This window comes from Sceloporus occidentalis, unplaced genomic scaffold (assembly GCF_023333645.1).
Source record: "Sceloporus occidentalis isolate IW3139 unplaced genomic scaffold, rSceOcc1.0.p SCAF_131, whole genome shotgun sequence".
Classification (NCBI taxonomy): domain Eukaryota; kingdom Metazoa; phylum Chordata; class Lepidosauria; order Squamata; family Phrynosomatidae; genus Sceloporus; species Sceloporus occidentalis.
In genome coordinates this window covers 1,529,493-1,552,410 of record NW_028317111.1, presented here as the reverse complement: position 1 = coordinate 1,552,410, position 22,918 = coordinate 1,529,493, and the positions used below count along the sequence as shown (strand labels likewise).

At 38.9% G+C, this 22,918-nt stretch overlaps 2 protein-coding genes across 2 annotated transcripts; both read left to right on the top strand.

The window, feature by feature from the left end:
- Positions 1-2,391: 2,391 nt before the first annotated feature.
- On the top strand, positions 2,392-7,477 carry LOC149281500 (cytochrome P450 2K1-like). Its single transcript, XM_089499185.1, has 7 exons — positions 2,392-2,506; positions 3,540-3,700; positions 3,866-4,042; positions 4,611-4,752; positions 5,380-5,564; positions 6,170-6,311; positions 7,299-7,477. The coding sequence occupies exons 1-7, from the start codon at positions 2,392-2,394 to the stop codon at positions 7,475-7,477; spliced, it is 1,101 nt and encodes a 366-aa protein (XP_089355311.1).
- Positions 7,478-14,337: 6,860 nt separating this feature from the next.
- Positions 14,338-22,345, top strand: LOC149281499 (cytochrome P450 2C14-like). Its single transcript, XM_089499222.1, has 9 exons — positions 14,338-14,526; positions 15,033-15,195; positions 16,281-16,430; positions 17,194-17,354; positions 17,562-17,738; positions 19,185-19,326; positions 19,552-19,736; positions 21,247-21,388; positions 22,167-22,345. The coding sequence occupies exons 1-9, from the start codon at positions 14,338-14,340 to the stop codon at positions 22,343-22,345; spliced, it is 1,488 nt and encodes a 495-aa protein (XP_089355348.1).
- The last annotated feature ends 573 nt before the right edge of the window (positions 22,346-22,918 follow it).

The window sequence follows — 22,918 nt, the reverse complement described above, 5'->3', positions numbered from 1 at the left end:
TCCAGTATCTTCACAGAGCAGACTATTTCAGTTGTGCTGCCTTGTGTTGAACACCCTGTTTCTCTGTTTTAGTAATACCAGTCCTTTTGGCGGTGAACATTTCAATCCATATGAATAATTATACTGGGTTTTTTTTAATAAATACTTTATATAGGGCATATTGCACATCTACAATGATGCATTTACCCTCCTGTTAGTTTATCTAAGCTTCCTAAATAACAAAAAAATAAATAATAAAAAACCTGATGGTCCTGAAAAAAGGGAAATGTACCTCGAAGATCTAATTGTCATGGTATATGATCAACCTACGCCTGATAACTATTCATAACTATGATAACCTGTGACCTTTCTGAGAACCCTAGAATTTTGGTTAACTAGTCTCAAGCCAGTGTGCCTAGGACTTAGCAACAAAATGTAAAAAGTCGGTCCTGGGATGGTCACAACCCTTCACAGAATTTCAAATAAATGGAAGGTGTTCTCGAGAGAGTCAGAGAAGAGAAACGGAGAAGAATTTGGATTCTATTTCATCAGAGGAACGTGAAGATGAAGAGTTTTGTTTCATTCAGAAGAATTGACAGAACACATTAAGCAGTTGATGTTTTTCTCAGTTCATCTAGTATTTAAGAAGATATTATTACACGAATTAAAGAGTATGGATAATAAAATAAATAAATTCAGCTTAGTGGTCTCGACCTTCCTCCTAAAGTAAATCTGGTACTAATTACGGGTTTTCAGCGTACATAAAAACCCGGTCGTGGTTTCCTCTGATTTCAGAAATCCTACAAATTAAAAGATTCATAATATTCTCAGGTGTTGTCATCCGAGTACAGATCCCCATGAAGACATCTTCAACAACTGAGGCCAAACCCCCCAGAATTGCATTTCTAAATATCCCACTTGAATATCTGACAGACCTGGTCACAAAGGGGTTAAAATGATTTTTTACTTACAAAATTATTATAATTATAATTAGTTCTAGTGTAGATATTTGATCCGAGGCTTTTCTTCGGTTTGCCACTGGTCAGAAAAGATTTCCTTGGTTTAAAGTGCATTGATTGTATCTTTTAGATTGTAAGCTCTCGGGGTCCCTCCTCACCTGATTGTTATGTCGCATACTACTTGTTATGTTCTGTTTACCCATTGTACAGCGCTACGGAATATGGTGCTATATTAAACAAAAATAATAATAATAAAAATAATAATAATAATCTTCTAGAATAGAGTGTAAGCTCCCAGTGCCCTTCTCCCTTTTTGTCTCTGTAAATCCAAACTGATGGTCTACTCGCTATGTCCTGTTTACCCATTTCTATAAGCCAATAAATAATAATAATAAATAATCTCAGTGCGCATGTACAAGGGAGCATATGCTGCGGGGAATTACTTTACATGTAAAACATATTAAAACATATTTTCCGTTCTTCTCCTTCTAGATTTCCGGAAGCCATGTTTGCCATCGACCCCGTCTCGATTCTCGTATCTGTCGTGATATTCCTGTTTTTGCTAAATCTCTACTGTGACCGTAAAGGAAACGTTTACCGAAATTTTCCTCCTGGACCAAAACCTTTGCCGTTAATTGGAAACATGCACACTTTGATTATGGGCAAAAGGAAACAACATATTTATCTTCACGAGGTCATAATTCCAAAATAATGTCTAAAATAGGTTCTAAGTTTGCCCTGATAAATTCAGTTTATTATTCTGCATATAAAATAACCATTAAAAAAAAAAACTAAATACCTTTCTTATATTATGCCCTTGTCAGATGAAAATAAAACATTTTTTTATGGTCTGACATATGGACTGGTGGTGAATAAAAGCACGGTTAATAAACAGATGAATATAAATACTTAGATTCTATCACTAGGGGGCGATGTTTCAAACCTGTGTATATATATATATATATATATATATAATTATACAATGTCAAAAAATTATTGCAGAATTATTGGACTATGTATATAAATATATATTTTAATAACCCTACTTTAAAAAAGATGATTCAAAGTAATATTTTTTTTTTTTTATCTTTCAGCTGTCTAAGGAGTATGGATCGGTATTCAGCGTCCAGCTGGGAACTAAAAAAATTCTTGTGCTGTGTGGCTACGATACAGTGAAGGACGCTCTATTAAACTATGGCGACGCACTTTCAGATAGACCAATCATACCAATCATATCGGAAACATCAAAAGAACATGGTACGCCTGCTTTGCGGACTTCCTTGATAGAAGCCAAGGTTATATGAGCCATATCTACCGAGAAATCTGCATGGCTAAAGAATTATTTCTGGTTAAGGTTTGGAAGACCAAAAAAATATTATATCTTTTATTATATTAATATTATATATTTTTAAATTCAGGTGTAATCTTTGCTAATGGTGAAAACTGGAAAGTGATGAGGAGGTTCACTCTTACAACTCTACGGGATTTTGGAATGGGAAGGAAGCTACTAGAAGACAAAATTATTGAAGAATCCAACTCATTAGTGGAAGTGTTTAGATCCTTCAACGGTTAGTTTTCTTTTTCTTGATTATCGCGTGTTTGTGTTAGAAATTGCTGCATTCCGTCGCACTACATCTTTTTATGACTGCCTTCTCCATACAATTCTGATTATGAATTGTATTTTTGTGACTAAGGACCAAACTGCTTAATAACAGCCCCGAAATAATCATTTCCTAACATGCATGGTTAATGGGCACAATCATCACGCCCTATACCAACATATTATTCTGCCTCTTTTGCTACATTACTGGGATTTGATGGCCCTAGTAGACAATCAGACTCCCCAATGAGCCTCTGGAAAAGTTGGCCTATTTACATTACAGAGATGTAGGCCTAGCCAAAAGAGCCTCTTCTATCTATGTCACAATATGATGTCGCTTAGCATGGAGGACACATGGGGCATGGAAGACAACCTTTTTTTAGGTACTGGAAGGAAGCCGGGGGTGATACCCAGGTAGGGACCCCATAATTACATCAGCGGCCGCAACCCAAAGGATTGGGGGCCCTTAATTAACATGCTGTTGAATTAGAGTTACCTAAAGTTGTTGCTAAAAGTCTCTGGGCTTTGTAGAACCCGGAAGCTCAATTCTCTATACCTCTTAATATTCTTGAGCGTTTCACATCATCAGCTGCAAGGATTCCCAAACTAGAACAAGTCACTGCATTACGTGGGACAGGGCTACATAAATAACAGGATAAGCGCGCTATAGGCTTGCAGGTGGCACAGTGTAGGACAGATCTGGTAACTATGTATCCTTCACATTTTGGAGGACATATTGTAATTTCCAAGAACTCTCTGCAAGCCCAGGAGAACAGAACTTTTATTTCAGTGTCAGTATGTCTTAGTGTATGTTTGTGTTATTGTCAAAATGTAATCTTTTACAAACCTACTGGAAACGACAATGGTACTACTCGAAAACCCACCAAAACTACTTCTCAGTATATAAACCCAATATGCTTTTATAATAAATATAGCATTTACTTACTTTAATTATGATTTACCTCAATCAATAATGTGTTACGTTTTTTATTTTATTCTAGGAAAACCTGTTGAGAACACAATGACAATAAATGGCGCTGTTGCCAACATCATTGTATCCATTCTGCTCGGTCACCGCTTTGATTACACGGATCCCACGTTTTTGAGGCTTATGAGGTTAATTCATGAAAATATAAATATTTCTGCGGGTCCGATGATTCTGGTAAGTGCTACTAATAGATTACGGTTTCGACTTAATAAATATTTTAAAAGCAGAGCAGATTATTTAGAACAAAAAAAAAAAGGATTTTTTCCCCAATGTATTTGATGTTTATCAATATATTTAATTAGTAATTAAATAATTAATTTCTCTAACCCCTTCCTTAAGCTGTACAACCTTTTCCCGTCGGTGATACGCTGGTTCCCTGGAAGTCACAAAACGGTTTTCAAAAATAACATGGAACTGCGCGATTTTATTAAAAAGACATTCCACAGACACAAGGACCAACTGGACGTCAATGACCAACGGAACCTTATTGATGTCTTCCTTGTCAAGCAGCAGGAGGTATTGTACTACATTCCAAATTGTGTCATAACGTTAAGGAGGTTCCTGTCACCTACATTGTGAAATTCCTTTATTAGAATAATTTATTTTATATCAATTTATAATCTATATTATATTATATATTTATTTGTATATCATTGATATTCAATAAACTGTATATTATATTTATATAAACTGTATTACAATGGCTTTCGATGCATTGGCTTTCTTTGAGTGCGCTTTGGACAGGACTGGATTGTGTACATCGACATATACATTTTGGGCTACTTTAATATTGGGCCGCTTAGCTGGATAAATCCTGGTGGCCCTGCCCTTGATCAAAGGGGAGAAACAACCAGTGACATAACACAGAATGTTAGGACCCCCTATCCAGGCATACCTATTTTGTATGTAGTTTGTTAGGTCTCAGAACATGTCACTGCATAGGAAAAAAACCCCTAAATTGCCAAAAAAAGCCATTGGTGTGTTACCATACCACCTTTATGGTCAAATTGTGTGTTTCGAATTTTTAATTAAATAATATTTCTCATCATAATTTTATATTAACATTATGATTTGTGTATTTTAGGAGAAGCCCGGTCAACAAGTGTTTTTCCACAATGACAATTTAGTCAACCTTGTGAGCGACTTGTTTGTAGCTGGAATGGAAACTACGTCTACAACTCTTCGCTGGGGTCTTCTACTTATGGCGAAAAACCCAGAAATTCAAAGTAAGCGATTTGTTTTTATGCGCGTAAATCATTGTATTACCTACAAAGGGAGTAATCTAACATATAGGGACAGTGTAATATTTTAAAATGGTAGCACTTATGATCCAGAATTTATCTGGACATGGCTTGACATATATAATCATACCTGGGTCCTCTCTGGATTTGCCCCTTGAGCCTGAGTATAGCTCATTACTGAGCCTCGGTTCATATAGGTGGGGTTTTAATTCTGTCCATTCCCCACAGAGTTTTGTCTTGCGCAGTTTTGACCCTTTATCCATTGACTCTCTGTTGGCCAATCTCCTCCTTACTTGACACCGTCTCAGCTCCCATATGAATAGTGAAGTTGAGTGGTCTCAGATTGGACAGTTGACATTTCCCAAAATGTTAATTATGCAGCACATAATCCCAAAGGAAAATATTTTCATGTATCAATAGCTATTGGTTTCCCACTTGACACCATCCCAAATTATTATCTTTAATTGCTAAACACTAGCAGTAATGAGACACTTGAACTCGAAACATGCTGATGTGAAATGTGTCAACAGACTAAGCTCAATGGATTCTAAGCACTACGACCAATGTTGTTCTGTTTAATATTTTAATACATTTTATGTTTATCACTTATAGAAAAGGTCCAGGACGAAATAGACAAGGTAATCGGATCTGCCCAGCCTCAAGTAGAACACAGAAAGCTAATGCCGTATACCGACGCCGTTATTCATGAAACCCAAAGGTTTGGTGACATCGTACCAGAAAACGCCCCACATGCGGCCTCTCAAGATTTCACATTCAGAGGATATTTTATTCCTAAGGTAATGAACAAAGATTTCCCGATATCGAGACAGATCCAGGTCTATCACAATGATAAAGCTCTCTTGGATTGAGCAGGTTAAAGGAACCCAATGCAAAGGAGTAGACTAATCAACAAAAAGAAAGTGGCTCCATCTCGATATAGAGACTTAAGACATTGTCTCCGGATGGCTTAAACAAAGGCTTTTCATTTTCGTAATTTAGTTCATGATTCGCGATTAAATGTTTTGGAGTAGTCACCTGTTCTCATTTACCTTACCAGTTTGTGCATGAGGCCAAACAAAATGGTCCTTAGGACGTAACAGTACGTCCTGAAGTCTTTCCAACAAAGGGAGATCATTTTGTTGAACAAGCACCCATCTAAGGGCGCTCAATATGAGCGTTGGTACGATTTAATTTTACTAGGAACTTCCAGGCTCAGACTTGTGTGTATCATTTATTCAAGTTAATTATGTCTCTGTGACTACATTCTGATGACATCACAAAAATTTACATCAAGAGGTTTCATTTTATGTTATGTTTGGGAGGTGTCATAGAACTGAATTTTTTTGCTCGAAATTTATGAAAGCGTAGGATACATTAAGCAATGGATTTTTTTGTTTTCTAGGGGACTTACGTCATCCCGCTTTTGACATCCGTGCTGCACGATAAGGCTTATTTTGAGAAACCAGATGAGTTTTACCCTCAACATTTCCTTGACGCTAAAGGGATTTTTGTCAAAAATGAAGCATTCCTCCCCTTTTCGGCTGGTGAGTTGGATGTAGCTGACAAATTTTATTTTTGTCAAATATGTTTTTCAAATATGTGCTTAAAAATCTGAAAACAGATAGGGCTATTATAATGCAGCCACAGGAGAAGAGATACTCTGTGCATGCAGGAGCTTGGGTTCATGCACATGGCCGACTTAATGCTGTGCTGGTCCAAAGACAACTATAAAAAAAGTATTTTTACGAAATACAAAGACGCTTTACAACGTAGGGTTTTAATTAAACATACAAATGTGTACTGTGACTATGCTTCACAATTCCTCGGCTTGCTGACACGTGGCAGCCAGGAGCTCTAGGAAGGGTTCTAGATGTTTTAGCTTAGTCCTGATTCTGCTGGGGAAGAAGAGGGCGAGGGAAGCTGCAGTAAACTGAGACGTGTGATGCCTAACTGCGAGAGGGTCCTACGGTCCGCATCCAGCGTTCAGCATCGATCTGATCTTCTGCCCCAGTGTAAGTTGCGGAGCAGGTTAAATCCAGTGACTTATCCAGCATGAGTGCTGCAAGCAGCAACAACCCCCAAGTGAGGAAGCTATGACACCCCTGTTGGAACAGGTCTACACAATAATATATTATAATATATATATATATTATAAACCTATTTTCTTTTCAACACTAGAGTGACTCACTTTAATAACGTGAAGTTGTTATGCACCAACATCTATTATTTGCTATAGAAAAGAGCAAATAGAGTTAAAAATAAAATAATTAATAATTAACTATTTCCATGGTGGTTTAAAAAATGAGTGCAGTGGAAATAAAATCAAAAAGTTCTTCTTGGTCAGTATGCCACTGCGCGGTAAATTAATCCAGGGTACCAAAATGACCAGTGATATGTATAGACCTATAAAGCGTTGTACTCACTTTAATTACTCTTTAGGGGACAGAGCCTCAGACAGCATTCCAAGGTAACATATTGCAAGACATGGAATCTGTGCTGCCTGTTAACCTCCTTGTGTTTATTTGTAATAGGTCGGAGAAGTTGTGCCGGAGAGAATTTAGCAAAAATGGAGCTCTTCCTGTTCTTCACCAGACTGCTGCAGAACTTCACATTTCAGCTTCCTCCCGGGGCTGAAGTTGATGTTGCCGTTAGCGTTGGGGCAACCAGGAGCCCCATGAAACATGACATTTGCGCTGTGGCTCGGAACTAGAAAATAAGATAACGGAAGAAGAAGAAAAAGGCTTAAATTGGGATCAGCCTCGACCCACGGGCTACGTCATACCCAATTAAACCCCCAAAGAAAACACGGACACCAATTGGGGATGAAAAAGGCCACGGACGATTTATTAACATCATTGCCACGCAACCTGTGAACATAAAAAAGGTGCGTTAACACAGCAATGACCCAAAAAACAACCGAACACCCCTAGGTTTGCCAGGACCAACCAGGGCCGAACCGTAAGCATCACCTTATGGGAGGGCATCGCGTGACGCCCCTCCCCCACCCGAGGTTCCATTAAACAAGCCAAAGCCAGGAACCTCCCACCAACGCTTTAACACCAGTGGCAATACCCCACTAAACACGAACACCAATCAGGAGCATAATAAGAGAAAAGCCCAGAACTTTCCTTGACCCCCTGACCTAGTCCTGCTCTGCATCCCTGTCAAGGCTCCCTTCAGTCAATTCAGACCCCCCCCGTGGGCATCAATATATTTGTAGTTTAAATGAATAGTCAGAAAGATTCCAATTAGGTTGTCAAGCGTGGCTTGGGTCTGTTTTTCTTGTATATATACACCATTTCTGTTTCATAAAATTTTTGTTGCTGTAAGATTTTAGTGTTTTCTAGACTCGCGCGTTTGTATTCGGGAGAACATGAAAATGAACACGAAGGGTGCGTTTTCGCTGCTGAAACTGAATACCAAATAAACTAAGAGAAACCGGCAGAAAATTTAGCGAAAAACGAACACACATTAAATATTGGTCCAAAAAGAATATTGGAACAGCCGAATATTTGTCGAATACGTAGGTTTTTTTCTTCACGAAGACAAACATGAAAATGAAGACATAGCTGGTGCCAAAGTCTAGTATTTTCTATTCATGTACCCATTTTAAGACATGGATGTTTACGTCATGGAAATTAAGCTGTGATACCCATTTTATAAATGTTGAGTTGTTTTCCCGTTGCTACCCTATGGTTGTATCGGTACATCCATAAAAGCAAGGCAAGATGTCTTTTAGGATACACTGGTATACCTTGCCTTCTTTACACTGACAGGGACATCTCGCTGCTGCGTGGGAGATCAGGATGTCTAATGAGAGCCGTGACTCTCCCCTGTCAGCAGAAGCCGGCATCGCGAGCAGTGGTACACCGTTATAACATGAATGCCTGAATACACAAAATAAATATATATATAGGGAGTTCAGTGAGGTGGCATCACTGGCATTCATAAGATATAAGGGGGATCCTCAACAGGAACTGTACCAACAAAAAAAAGAAAATAAATAATAATAAAGATTATTTTTTTAAAAAATCCTTTGACTTTCTGTTGCGAGCTTCCACTTTGGAGCTACACGTTTAGAACATGTTTGTCACGTACCGGTACAGGAGGTGGACCCATGATGCAGAACTGGACATGATATCACCAATGGCACCAAGCTACAGGTTGGCAAACTGAACTGGGACCAGAAACCATACAGGACTGTCCACCGACATCGGTGGGCCGGTACCGTTAGACTTCCATTAAAAGGGGAAATGGGCGAGGTGTGGGGTGGGTCAGGACCCCGCTCCTGCAACACGGAGGATTCGGTTCTTGACCTGGAGAATCGGATAAGCGGAGCTTCTCCCGGAGTTCTTGGACCCAAACCCGGAGAGTTCCCAGGTTATAAACAGGAATCAGTGGAAGTTCAAAGCGCACTGAATAGCATAAACCACAAGATAATTCCCAAAGCGAGGTCAAAAAACAAGCACTATAGTACTTTGTACGAAATCAGTGAAACTTAATCATGGTTGAACTGCCATTCATCTCAAGGGCACATTGATAACCTCATACCCTTTTCACTATATTTTTTACTGAAAACACTTGGAATACGTGCAAAGATTCCTATTAAAACACAATATGTTCCAGCGCTACATCTCCACGACCTAACAAAACAAATCATTATAATACAAAAATCATAAAAAAAAAATCATAATTCTAATTCAAAGCTCACCATTCTTGATTTTTAATGTTAGAATATGCACTATAACGCTTTCATTTTATAATCATCCCTACCAGTAAAGGGTTAAATTGTACGTGTTACACTGTGTTTCTGCTGTGCGGCTGTTCCAAACTTGTGTTATGTTTCTTAAGACGCGTCTAAAGATTTCTAGAGGTGTTTGATGGTCTAGAATGTATGTGCGATACCCATGCTAATAACCAGCGGTATATTCACCTTTGGAAATTATCCTAGGGTCGACACAGGGCAGCGCCCATGCTGCCCACTCCGCTGTTGGCTTCTTTGCGTCATATTCCAGCGCTCTCTCTCTTCTAATGCAGTCTACAGAGGCCGTGCTGGTTGGAAAGATCAGAGATCTCCCATGGAACTGGCGCATTGAGCAGTAGGTTGACCACCTTGGGCCACCACCCCACCCTCCATTTCATGAAGGTCTCAAGGCACAGCGCTTGTGCTGATGTTGCTTCCAGATACAGTTTGTAACCGGAAGTGAGCGATGCTACAGAGGACCGGCGATATGTACATGCTACTCGCTTCAGCACCCCCTCTCTGTGACTGCTTGGAGGCTGAGCCACGTCTAAAGTCATCGAGCTCTTCAGAAGGACACATTCTACCTCCAGTGCCTGTCTATGGAGACACCTGGATTGTATACACCTTAACTCAATAATTAGAAGAGGGGGGCCCCATACCTTCGACGATATATTGTATTTCCAGTATAGTTACTCTATGCTTCGCTCTATAGGCCAAAATGTTTTGCCTTCTAAAGACCTTCTGAAATATACTCTTCCTTTGAAACTATTATTACCTATCGTTATAACGTTTAGATCAATGTCTAACTGTACTAAGGGTTAGAAAGCGGAATCAGAGGTGGAGCTGCTGCCAAACGTTGGACGGACTCGCCCTGTAAAACCTCCGCGGAATCAGATAAAAAGTGCGATTCTCGACGGTGTTGCGGGGAGTGACGTCCTCCAGTTGGCACAAACTGAACTGAAAAAGAGGAAGCAAAAGGAATACCGGCGCACGCGGGTCAGACGAAAGGGAATACAGGTTTTGTATTACGAGGCTGTGTTTTTTTTTCTGGCAAACAAAGGGTTAAAGTAGACATTCATTTGGAAAAAGTAAATGAAAAAAACAAAACACGCCTGTTTTTTTGAACAATGCGTTTTTTTTGTTGATTCGGAATACGGCCAAAACGTTTTGGCCGTGCGAGTAACGGTGCTCGTGATAAAGTTATACTGATTTTAACGTTTATGCCAGCGCTTTGCTGCTTGAGCTAACCCTGCTTTGTGTGTTTTTTTGTTTTTAACCCCCTGAATGACAAAGCCCGTACATGTACAGGCACAAAATGCATCGTTTTCAATGGGTTTAGGGACCGCCCGTTGTCCTTAAGGGGTTAAAGATGGAATCTTTCGTTGAAGCATTTGGGGGGCTCAGGGCTCTCTTCAGATGGACTCCATCTGCATTTGGATAAATGTGAAAGTATCCATTTTTCTTTTAATGCATTTTTTTTTAACTGTTTCCATGCCCTATTGCTCACCTTAGAGGCAACATGATTTGAAATCGCCCACAGCGTTAAGGTGAAGGATTGTGGCAAAAGGTGGCAGATTGGGTTTTGCATAATTCCCCCCCCCCCCACTAGATCTGTTAGTTAGTGGGTAAGCCGGTCAGTGATGGGGAGATAATTGGCAGCGCCCAAGAAAGAGAGCAAGGTGTTTTTTGTTTTATTTTTCGTGATTTCAATGAGGTTGGTTGAAGTGGTGATTTTTGCTCCGGAATAAATGTCATAACCATTAAACAATTGCTTTTATGGAATTATGCAAAGTTTAACCTAAACATATAATTTGATGGCATCTAGTCTACCCATTTTGCAATCACTCCTTGGTGTCGTCTTAGATTCAGGAGCCATATGCCTAACCCACGCGTGTTTAAAATATATCGCTGTATTAACCTCTACCTCCTCTGCTGGGACGCTGTTCCACTTATCTATCACCCTCTCAGTAAAGTCAAACTTCCCTAAGCCTCTGACCCTCTAATTTTAGATTCTGGCCTCTCGTTCTAACATTTCTCCTCCTTTGAAATAAACGTCCCTCCTGTACTTTGTAAAATCCCTTTGGGTATTTAGTATTATAATAGACCACGGAGGAGCAGTAGATTCGACCCTTTCCATCGTACAAGAATAAATTAGGTTTGTATAGTTAAATGATTGAATCTCATTACTAATGTACTGTAAGTTCGTTTATGCAGTGCCCCCCTTACCTGATGTTTCTGTAAGTGAAATTGTTATGTTATATACTACATGTTATGTCCTGTCTACCCATTGTACAGCGCTACGGAATATTATGGCGCTATATGATAATACATTATTATGTGGAATAATATTGGTGGAATAAGCCAAATGGCTAACATATTAACACAGAATTTAACTGCAGATAAAATCCATTTGGCTCCATCTAGTCTGGATTCAGGAGCCATATGCCTATCCTATGCACGTTTAAATCCTCTCACTGTATTACCCTCTACCACTTCTGCTGGGAGACTGTTCTATTTATCTACCACCCTTTCAGTAAAGTAAAACGTCCTTACATTCCTTATATCCCCTCTCTCTCCTTCTCTTCTCTCCTCGGTGCCATTGAGCCCCCTTAGTTTGTAGCTGAATAATTAACAAATATAGACACATTGCTATGAAGTTATAATAGTAATAATTCACCTTTATCAGCAATCCCATCGCCATTACGGGATCATCTGGGTCAGGGGAGAGGAAATATCTATATATGATAAGGACGCTCTGGGAATGGGTAAAACAAACATTAAGGCAGAGTTCAAACCGGCTCCACAGTCCAAGGCAAACTCAACTACAGCAAGTTAGATTTTTTTTTTTAATGCTTTAACCCCTTAACGCCCATATTGATAAAATACTACATACACAAAAAAAGGGGTCAAGAAGGACTGTTGGTTGTATAAGAAGGCCCATGTTTTGTTTTTTTTTGGCAGAAATTGAGATCTCCCTCCCACTGCACAAAAAAAAACAGGCTTTTTAACAATAGCCCGGAGTCTACCGTGTGAGCAAGAGTCAGCATAGCCAGCTCTGCGGGTCGGCGGATCCGGTATATCGGCGCTCAGTGTTTAAATGTCAGGTCAAGCGATTGGGCATTCCATTCCAGTAGGGGTCAATGGAAACACCCGCTGGAAAAAACTGTGCAGAGGAATAGTGGCCCAGGAGTGTGTATCTATGCTCACAAAACCATACACATGACCTCACGTTACCTGACCCCACTACATCCCTGCCTCTCTGCTTCCCCCCACAGTATGTCTCTGCTGCTGGTGCACTTCCGTAAAAGGCGGAGCTTCCAGGCACATGCTCTTCCCTGACTGGATGAAGGGGGAGTGGCTGTCCCAGTGGCTCTTTTTTTTTTTTTTTTTTTTCCGTAAGTGGACAAGAGGCCAGAATTATGCCAATACATCTGTGGAGAAAGAGGTGTAGAAACGCTTCTCTTTCTCCACAATTCTACTCAGAAAGAACATGTTTTGGGGAGGGAAATTGCCACCCGGGTCTCATGTAAGCTCCGGTGGGTCCAAAGAAAAGAAAAGAAAGCTTTAGCCTATATCCTATAAACCTTATTCAGACATTGGACTTGTCTTAGATTCAGGAGCCATGTACCTATCCCACACGTTGTTAAAGCATCATGTCTGCTGTTTCAAAGTGTGTATTGCCTGCTTACCTCTAAGTCCTCAGACATAAATACTCCCAAATCCCTTCCGTTGACAGAACAGTGTCCCTATTGCTGTAGTATTTATTTATACATCCCAACTGCATTATTTTACACTTATCAACGTTAAACTGCAGCTGCCACACTTATATAAGAAGGTAGACTAGATAGGGCCAAATAGTTCTTCTTATCTTCTTATCTGCTGTCATTTTTAGTTTCTATATTAGCCAACATTTTCCAACAGGAATGTCTATCCTGTTGCGGCCCCCCCCAACCCAATTTACCTTTAAGTCCTTTTGTGATATTGCTAATAAGAGTATTAAAAGTTATGTGTACTAATACTGATCCCTGAGGTACCCCTCTAGTAATAGGACTTTCTTTTTAATATACACCATTAACTACAACCTTGTGTCTCCTGTCCAGTCATTATCTAATACATTCATAATATCCAAACACTGCTTTTATTTATCAGTCTCCTATGAGGGACAGCATTAAACGCCTTACTGAAATCCAGATTTGCTCTATCTACTCCTCCCTGGTCTATTAGTTTAGCTACCCAGCTACGAAAATGTTCACCTCCAGATATTTAACAATCCTATCCGTTTCCATTCCATGGTTTCCATTGGACTTGTGCATTCATATTCGGGCGAACATGAAAACGAACACGAAGGGTGCGTTTTCGTTGTTCAGCCCGAATACCGAACATACGAACATGGCGGAGGCAAAACGTATCCAAAGACACACAACACGAAGAAGCGTTGTGTTCGTCTTCGTTTACTAATCTCCCTAAGTCCCTTCCCCATCAAGCCTACCTTATCTCCGCAGCATCGTCAGGGGTTAAAGGGCCGTGCGAACGACTATATTGGTCGCCTGCAGGGGCCTCCTCTGGGATCACCAATATTTAAGTGCAGCTTTTTTTTTTTAATAAGTGCCCTTATTAAAAAAAAGAAAACATTTTCCCCTAGAGTTTCTATTAAAATAAGTTAGAGCATATTAATATTATTATTATTATTAGTTTTTTTGCTGTTTTTTTGCTGATTTATACAGTGCCATTGTGTTCCTCAGCACTATACAATAGGTTACACCTAAAATATATTATATATATATATATCTTACAATTATTTTTCTTGTTCCAGATTTCTTGAAGCCATGTTTGCAATCGATCCCGTCTCAATTCTTGTATCTGTTGCGATATGCCTATTTTTGCTAAAAGTTTATTATGAGCGTAAAGGAAACATTTACCACAACTTTCCTCCTGGACCAAAACCTTTGCCGATAATTGGAAACCTGCACACTATGATCCTGAGCAAACAGCGGCAATATGTTTTTCTCCAAGAGGTATCAGTTCTAGAAATATAATGTTATACTTAAAAATGGAAATACTTTGAGGGGGGCCAAGTGGGTTATAAGGTAAACAGTAATCATTGTACGCAGGTACTCCAACGTCTGTTCCGTTCAAAGGGGAAAATAAAATATACATCATTTATATAATTTGTTTTTATTCCTCATTCTTTTACTTGTCAGTTCTGTTTACTTCCCTGCATAGAATATATTAATGCCTTTTAGATCATGTTAAAAAGCAAGTTTTAAAAAAAAAAAAGCAAGTTATAAAAAAAAAAAAAAGTACTTGTAAATGAGGTTAAAATAATAGTACATAATTGTTTCTTTGAGGAGTCAGATTGGTAATAAATAAAAGCAAGTCTATTTGAGATGCAGACCAATAGAAGTACTTGGATTACACCACTAGGGGGCAATGTTGCCAACCAGCAAATACTGTATTCATTAGAACAATAAGAATAATGGTTAAAAAAATGTAATTTTGTATCTAATATTTTAATTTTCAGCTATCTAAGAAGTATGGACCGGTATTCAGCATCCAGTTTGGACCTAAAAAGATTGTTGTTCTCTGTGGCTATGAGACATTCAAAGATGCGCTTGTAAACTATGCTGATGCACTTTCAGAGAGACCTGTCATACCATTCACAGAAGAAACCTCAAAAGGACATGGTACTATATAATAAATTACTTGAGATCAGAGGGGTTGTTTCTGAAAGAATTATTTAACTTTTTTAAATATTTTTTTATATTTCTGATAAAAAAACAAATATATTTTTCTTTTTGTGCTGTCAGTCTATACAAATAATTACATGATGGAATAAATATTTCTGCAAAAAGTTTGGGCATTTAATGATAATTTCTAATGATGCATTTAATTATAAAAATGTTTATAAGAATTATAAGGTTCTCCATTAGATTGCCCTTCTAATGGATGTGCCTGGAGCCTGTACTAGTGATGTCATAAATTATATTATAGGGGTTCCCTTGTGCTAAAAGAGATACTTGGTATCCCCCAACATGGATAACTACACCTTGTTCACTGCTCTCTGGATTTACTTTTTAGAAGAAAAAAAATAATTTTTGGGAAGCTAAACTAACTTTAGGATGCGGCTGGATATAAATGAGTGGTTTTTTTTTCTGCAGTTACCTATTTTCTGGTCACGAAATATAAAGCCACACTACAATGTATATTTGTCAAAATGGTCCTAGTGAAATAATCTGGGTTGTCTTCTTTTCAGTAATATAGAGTTTTGTTGGGTGGTTAACAACTGCAGTTAAAGTCCTAGCATGTCAAATGTGAAAAATCTAGGGACTGAAAATATTATGCACACCTATTAGCATTAACCCTGTAACTGCCAAGATAGCTGAAAATTCTAGCCATTCATAGGCTGGTTACAAAAATGTAATAAATATATTTCTGGGTATTTTTTTTCTCAATTTGCTGTAGCTGCTCAAATTTATTTCTATTCATTGTTGCTACCTACAGAGTGGCGTCCACGTTATAAGCAGCTATCCTTTGCTATATATATGTTAAATGATAAAAATATCATATATTTTGGTTGTGGGAAAGACATGAAAATGACACAGATTAAGGCGATGCTAAGTAGTGTGAAACACGTCAGGAGTTTTTTTTAACTGTCCAAAGAAAGTTAAATATAAAATAAATTGCATTTAAAATCTGCATGTAATATCTTTATTATTAAACCGCTTTTCATAAGGTAGACCTAAAAATATTATGTCCTTAATATATTCAGGTATAATCTTTTCCAATGGAGAAAACTGGAAAGTGATGAGGAGGTTCACTCTTACAACTCTACGGGATTTTGGAATGGGAAGGAAGCTACTAGAAGACAAAATTAATGAAGAATCCAACTCATTAGTGGAAGTGTTTAGATCCTTCAATGGTTCGTTGGCTTGGTTTCCATTACTTTGTGTTCGCGTTAGAAATTACATACATTGCACCACATCTTTTTATGACAGTAGTCTCCATGCCGACCTGAAATTATTTGTACTCTTGTCACATGATGATATTATTACTAAGGGCCATATTGACCCAGTAATAGCCCTAAAATAATCAATATTCACAATAAGCCATATGATTTCATGTCCTTATGCTCAGCAAAAAAGGCACACGTTGTGAAGAAGACATCCTCCATGAGGAAGGTGATGGAAGGTGGCTGAAGGCACTGGCCTGGCTCAGCCCTAGAGCAGTAAGCCCCACGAATACTAACCCGTGGGGCACCATAGAAAATGTACCTATAATAACTTATTTTTACCTATAATACTTCCTCAAAGTCTCCTGTAATTGTAGAACCTGGCTTCCCAACTGACGATTTTTAGTATCAGACTACACATGGGGCAGAGTTACTTTAAAAATAGGACAACCGCATCGGCTTGAAGGTGGCATAGTAAGGTCTCCTTATGGACTTTAGTACTGATCCGCTAAAAATGTATCCTTCAAATCATGGAGGATATTTTTTTTATTTTCAAGAGTGTCTCCAAAAAGTGTTACACTCTCTATGGTCAGAAAAGTAATTATAAACCTATTTTCTATATTAGCATAACATAGAAAGGAAAGACCTTGTTCATGTTACATTTAACCCCTTAACGTCTTTATATTGAGGATTTTTAGTTTTTCCAAAAATGTGTCTTTTTCACTTATTCAAGGAAAGCCTTTTGAGAACACAATGATAATAAATGCCGCTGTTACCAACATCATTGTATCCATTCTGCTCGGTCACCGCTTTGATTACAAGGATCCCACGTTCCTGAGGCTTATGGGGTTAATTCATGAAAATATAAATATTTCTGCGGGTCTAATGACCCTGGTAAGTCTGGGTTACATTTTTTGTTCTACAATTTCTCAGAATTGCTTGAATTTATCAGATAAACAGATAATTCAGAAAGTAAAAATTTCCTAATGATGACACCAGTGTCAATTAATTTTTATGCCCCCTCATAAATAATTGTATTAATACATTTTACTCAAATATGGCCTAAAATAATGTCATAATTTCTTGTTACCCTTCCTTAAGCTGTACAACCTTTTTCCGTCGGTGATACGCTGGCTTCCCGGAGGTCACAACACAGTTTTCAAAAATAACATGGAACTGCGCAACTTTATTAAAGAAACTTTCACCAAACACAAAGACCAACTGGACGTCAATGACCAAAGGAACCTTATTGATGTCTTCCTTGTCAAGCAGCAGGAGGTATTGCACTATATACTTAATTGTATCATAACGTAAGGCTGGGTATGTCACTTTCATAAGAAAGCAGCATCATGAAAGGAAAAGCCTTCTAGCCAGTGACGGATCCTGCCATAGACCGACTAGGCTTCAAGTCCATGAGGGACGGCAGTCCCTCTGCTGCCAAACTGGGGGGCAAGAAGGAGATCAGACTCAATGGGCCATTTACATATCCATAACCCATATGGAGAACTGCGCACCTTCTAATGCGGTAGAGACGAGCAGAAAGTGGCTGGCAGCGCTGTTCTAGCCCATATAAAATACATCCCACATGGCTGTTCCCGTGGTATGCACAAGACCATAAATGCGAACGTTCCAGCTCTGGATACACCTTCCTCAGGTCTCCTGGTCAGTTTCTTCTTTCTTTGGCCGGCAGAGAGGCTTTTGGTCACACCCATTCTCTGCCCACTTCCCCTCCTACCTCCTGCCCACTTCCCCTCCTACCTCCTGCCCACTTAATGTTGTCTGGAGCTAGCACCACCCCATTCACAGCGAGCATATCTGGTCTCCTCATATGGCTAGGCCCATACCCAGGGATTAAGGACTGCTTTAATGGTCATGTAGCGTGCAACCAGGCATACCCAACCGCTGGCCGCATGCTGCAGCACCCGCTCTGCCCATGGAGTGATTGATCGGGAGATTGTGCGGTGCTGTCATCCAATGACCCACCGGTCCGGGCCTGCCCACACCTTCATAAAGTCATTCCTCCAGAAAAGGAGAGCTACCGTTTCTGAGTATCTAAACTAGATAGTTTTGTAATGCACATTTAGCCTATCTACACTTTCGCTAGTGTTAAGCCCTCAAATTTTATTTGGTCTCATGCATGGCTTTTAATTCCATTAGAATTTTCACTGTGACCTTGGGACGTAAGATCCAAAGGAAGAGTTTAGGATTCATTCAAGTTTTGGGGGTAATTATTCCTGTTGGCTTTCAGGTAGGCGATGTTAGAAGGATTCTATATCGTATCACAAAAGGCATTTCTATTAGAAAAAGGGTGGCCGCGATCCTACTTTACGCATCTCTGATCAGACATGGGCTGTACTGGAGTACTAAGGGGAAGGACTGGAGGGAGGGCATTTAAGAGAATATTTATTGCATGAAGGGGGCTTAACAAAGAACAGGGGGTATATTTCAAAGGACAAAAAAAATGCTACACCAAGTGGTCATAGTTTGAGATTAGAGGGTCTGAGGCTCAGATATAAGAAAGTATTTTTATCCACCGAGTGTGTTAGAGATGAATCTATTGAGGATATTTAAGCATGCATATGGCTATACTGAATATAAGACAAGACCAAGGGCAGGTAGAAACATTGACAGTAGATTGGCCAACTGATTCTTATCCACTATTAAATTCTGTGTTTGGTTTTTTTGTAACACATATTAATAAAATGCATAATGTGTGTGTTTCAGGAAAAGCCCAGTCCTCAAGTGTTTTTCCATAATAGCAACTTAGTAAGTCTTGTGAGAGACTTGTTTGCAGCAGGCATGGAAACCACTTCTACAACCCTTCGGTGGGGTCTACTATTAATGATGAAATATCCAGAAATTCAGAGTAAGAGTTATATGCGCTTAAAGCAGCGGCCTTATCTGTCAAATATTTAAGTTCTTTAGGTGCAAAATAATATTATGAAGCAAAGCAAGGACACCAGTCCAGATCACACCTTTAATAACAATGTGACACAGATTAATGGAAATGCATCAATAAACCCATAAACTAGGCTTAATAAATTCCAGCCACTGCACCTATTTTAATATATTTTATTTTTATCACTTAAAGAAAAGGTCCAAGATGAAATTGACAGAGTGATCGGATCTGCCCAGCCTCAAGTAGAACACAGAAAGCAAATGCCGTATACCGACGCCGTTATTCATGAAATCCAAAGGTTTGGTGACATTGTTCCCGGTAATGTCCCACATGCGGCTTCTCAGAACATCACATTCAGAGGATATTTTATTCCTAAGGTAATTAAATATTTCAACCCCTTTGTGCTGCGGTACTAGTATGTCCTGCAAATGCGTACCGTTGAGGACACAGGATGTAATAGTATGTCCTGTGTGTAAATGTCCTGCATGGAGGTTTACAACAGGAAGGCTGTTGCTGGTCTGTCCGCATGCAGGAAGAGAAGCTACAGCAAATCATGGCTCCTTCTTGTGTTTTTAATCAAATGCACAGAAAACATCAATTTACAAAAGGAAACATTTCCATCTAACTTCCATCTTGAGCTGGGAACGTTATATTTAGGTATAGTTATTAAAGACCTGTAGTTGGTTTTAGGTGTAGGTTGTGGGCTAAAAAATAAAAATATAAAAAAAAAAATACTTGTAACCACGTTAGAAATAATGGCAAAGGTTTATTTTCTTGAGGAAGCACGTGCCACTTTGGAATCTGAATCAGTGGAATTGAGTATGAGCCAGAATCTAGTGGTAGCTCTTCTGATGATGAGCCACCTGCAAAGAAAGAGACCATCTACCAGGGATGATTCTAAAGAGGGGGCACATCCATCTGGAAATACCCCTGGAATAAATGTAGATGTGAAAGATTTCACCCCTCTGCAAAAAAATGGCCATGTTAATGGGAATCATTAAAAATGTAGTCATAGTGGACTACAGATCTGATTTGAGCAATTCCAATTTTTTCCCCAAACAGAATAGTGTTCCTTTGTTTAAATTATATTTGTGTTGTAGAAATTTGCCTGTGGGAGAGTAAGAAAAATAGAAAAGACTTCTCTCTGTCACTGGCAATCTTGTAGATCTTGTAGATCAGTTAATGCAACCATATCTCATAATGAGAAAAAAATAAGAAAAAATAAGAAATTATACAAAACACCGACAACCTACTTGTTTGCCATTAAAGAAAATTACATTTTTTAAGTGTTTGGTTGCAGTTCATTTCAGGAATTTTGTTTCAAGGTTATCCAATGACCCCTTATTGCCCAATATCCCAGGGGCACATTTTTCCTTTAAAAATTTCCCCAACTCCAGAAAACAACACAAATGTTGGGTATGCCTCCAAAATGGAAAGTGAAGAGACTATCTCAGCCCAGTCTCTGTAAAAAAAAATGTACATTTGGACCTCATAACATCCCCAAAACATTTATCAAGGGAATATTACTGAATGCAAATTAAGAGGGTATATATCTGCACATATTCTGCAGGAATCTACTGCAATACTGAAAAAATAGGGTTTTTTGAAATCTTTTTTCTTTTCACTTTTTTGTAGTTTTTTTTCCCCCCTCATTTTAAACATATCCACTAGTCAAAAAAAAAGAAAACAAATAATCACATGGGTTTCTGGGCCTAGAGAAATACATAGTAATAATGAAACATTTTTTAAAAAATCAGTCAAGGGCCTTACCAGGAATTTAATTAGGTATTTTTTTTTTATAGATTACAGGTTTATTCAGACTTTTTTTTTTGCTAGAGAATTCTGAAGAGGAAGACATGTGAAATAATTAATGAATGTGTTTTTTAGGGGACCTACGTCATCCCACTCCTGACATCCGTGCTGCACGATAAGGCTTATTTTGAGAACCCAGATGAGTTTTACCCTCAACATTTTCTTGACTCTAAGGGAAATTTTGTAAAAAATGAAGCATTCCTGCCGTTTTCAGCTGGTAAGGACGTGCTTTCTGAAGGCGATTTGAACTATGGAATTTTCAAAACTAACTACTAATATTTTTGTTTTGCATATTTAAACTGAATCACTTTTGTAAATACAATAGCTGAGTCAGCAGTGAATGTGAAAGGCCAACATCAGGCAAAAATGGAAGGGGTTGGAAGATAGAGCTCCACAGGTTCCGTAGGGCTGTTACAACACAGGGACAGTGAAAATGAACAATAACTTTAAAGTTAACAATATATAGTATATATAGGGTGAAAAGTGAGTGACCTGGACATCTTGAAGGTGGAGAGGACGAACGGTCTTCAGGACGCTGGTTGAGGGTATTAAGAAGATATCTTTTATGCTTCTCTGAACAAGCGTGTTTTAGTGAGAGTTTGAAGTTTGAGTAAGTAGAAGAGAGACGAACGGGACGGGGTAAGGAATATCAGGGAATATGTACAGCGCGGGTAAACTCTAGAAGACACGAGTGTGAAGATGTGATGGCCGCAGAAGAAGGGCGAAGAGGTCGGTTAGGAGAGTGTTTGGAGATAAGAGCAGGGATGTAGGGGCGCCGTGTTGTTAATCCATCTGCAAGTCAGCTTTAAGAGTTAATTTAATTATGGGGTCAAAAACAAATAGCGGAAAATACATTTCTCTTGATTGATACATTTGCTTACAACTGTGTTGGTACAAAGTATACAACTTTGTACAAAGCTCTACACTTTGGGTTATATAGTGCAAGAAACAGTATCTGTGCAACTTGCTGACTGCCTTGTGTTTATTTGTAAAAGGTCGGAGAAGTTGCGCTGGGGAGAAATTAGCAAAAATGGAGTTGTTCCTGTTTTTCACCAGACTGCTGCAGAACTTCACATTTCAGCCTCCTACTGGGGTCGAAGTTGATCTTACCGCTGGCACTGGGGCAACCAGGAGCCCTTTGGCAAAAGACATATGTGCTGTGCCCCGGAATTAGAAGAAATCCCAGTGTACGATGAGGCTAATTTGAAATAATACTGCAACAGAAGTCATATTTTGCAATAGGGTTGTCAATTAGGATGCCGAACATGGTCTTCCTTTGTTTTTCTTGTGTATGTAAACCACTTGTCTCAAGTAAATACTAAATGCAGAGTGTATTTTCTGTTCATGCCCCATTTGATATTTATATCATGGACACGGAGCTGTAGCGTTCAAATTCTATAAGCGGAATAGTTTAATGCCTACATTGCAGAATTAAACTATGAATTTTGGGTAACGTGTATGTGAAAGAATGACCATTTCATGCAGGGCCCCCAAGGTACTCAGAGATGGCTCCAGCATGGCTGCCAAACAAATATGGCACAGGTATGAACTCCATTGTTTAACTAATAATCCCTTTATTAGGATTGCTGCCAGGGGATTAAAGGTTGGGTTGGATACATGTGTCTGTTTATCTATGTTAATGCAGTTCTGTGGATATGTGAGTCTATGTTTTACAATAATACACTGTTCATTCTTGCTGTACTCAATTCAAGGTAGTTGTGTCTACTTATTGGGTACACATAGCAGG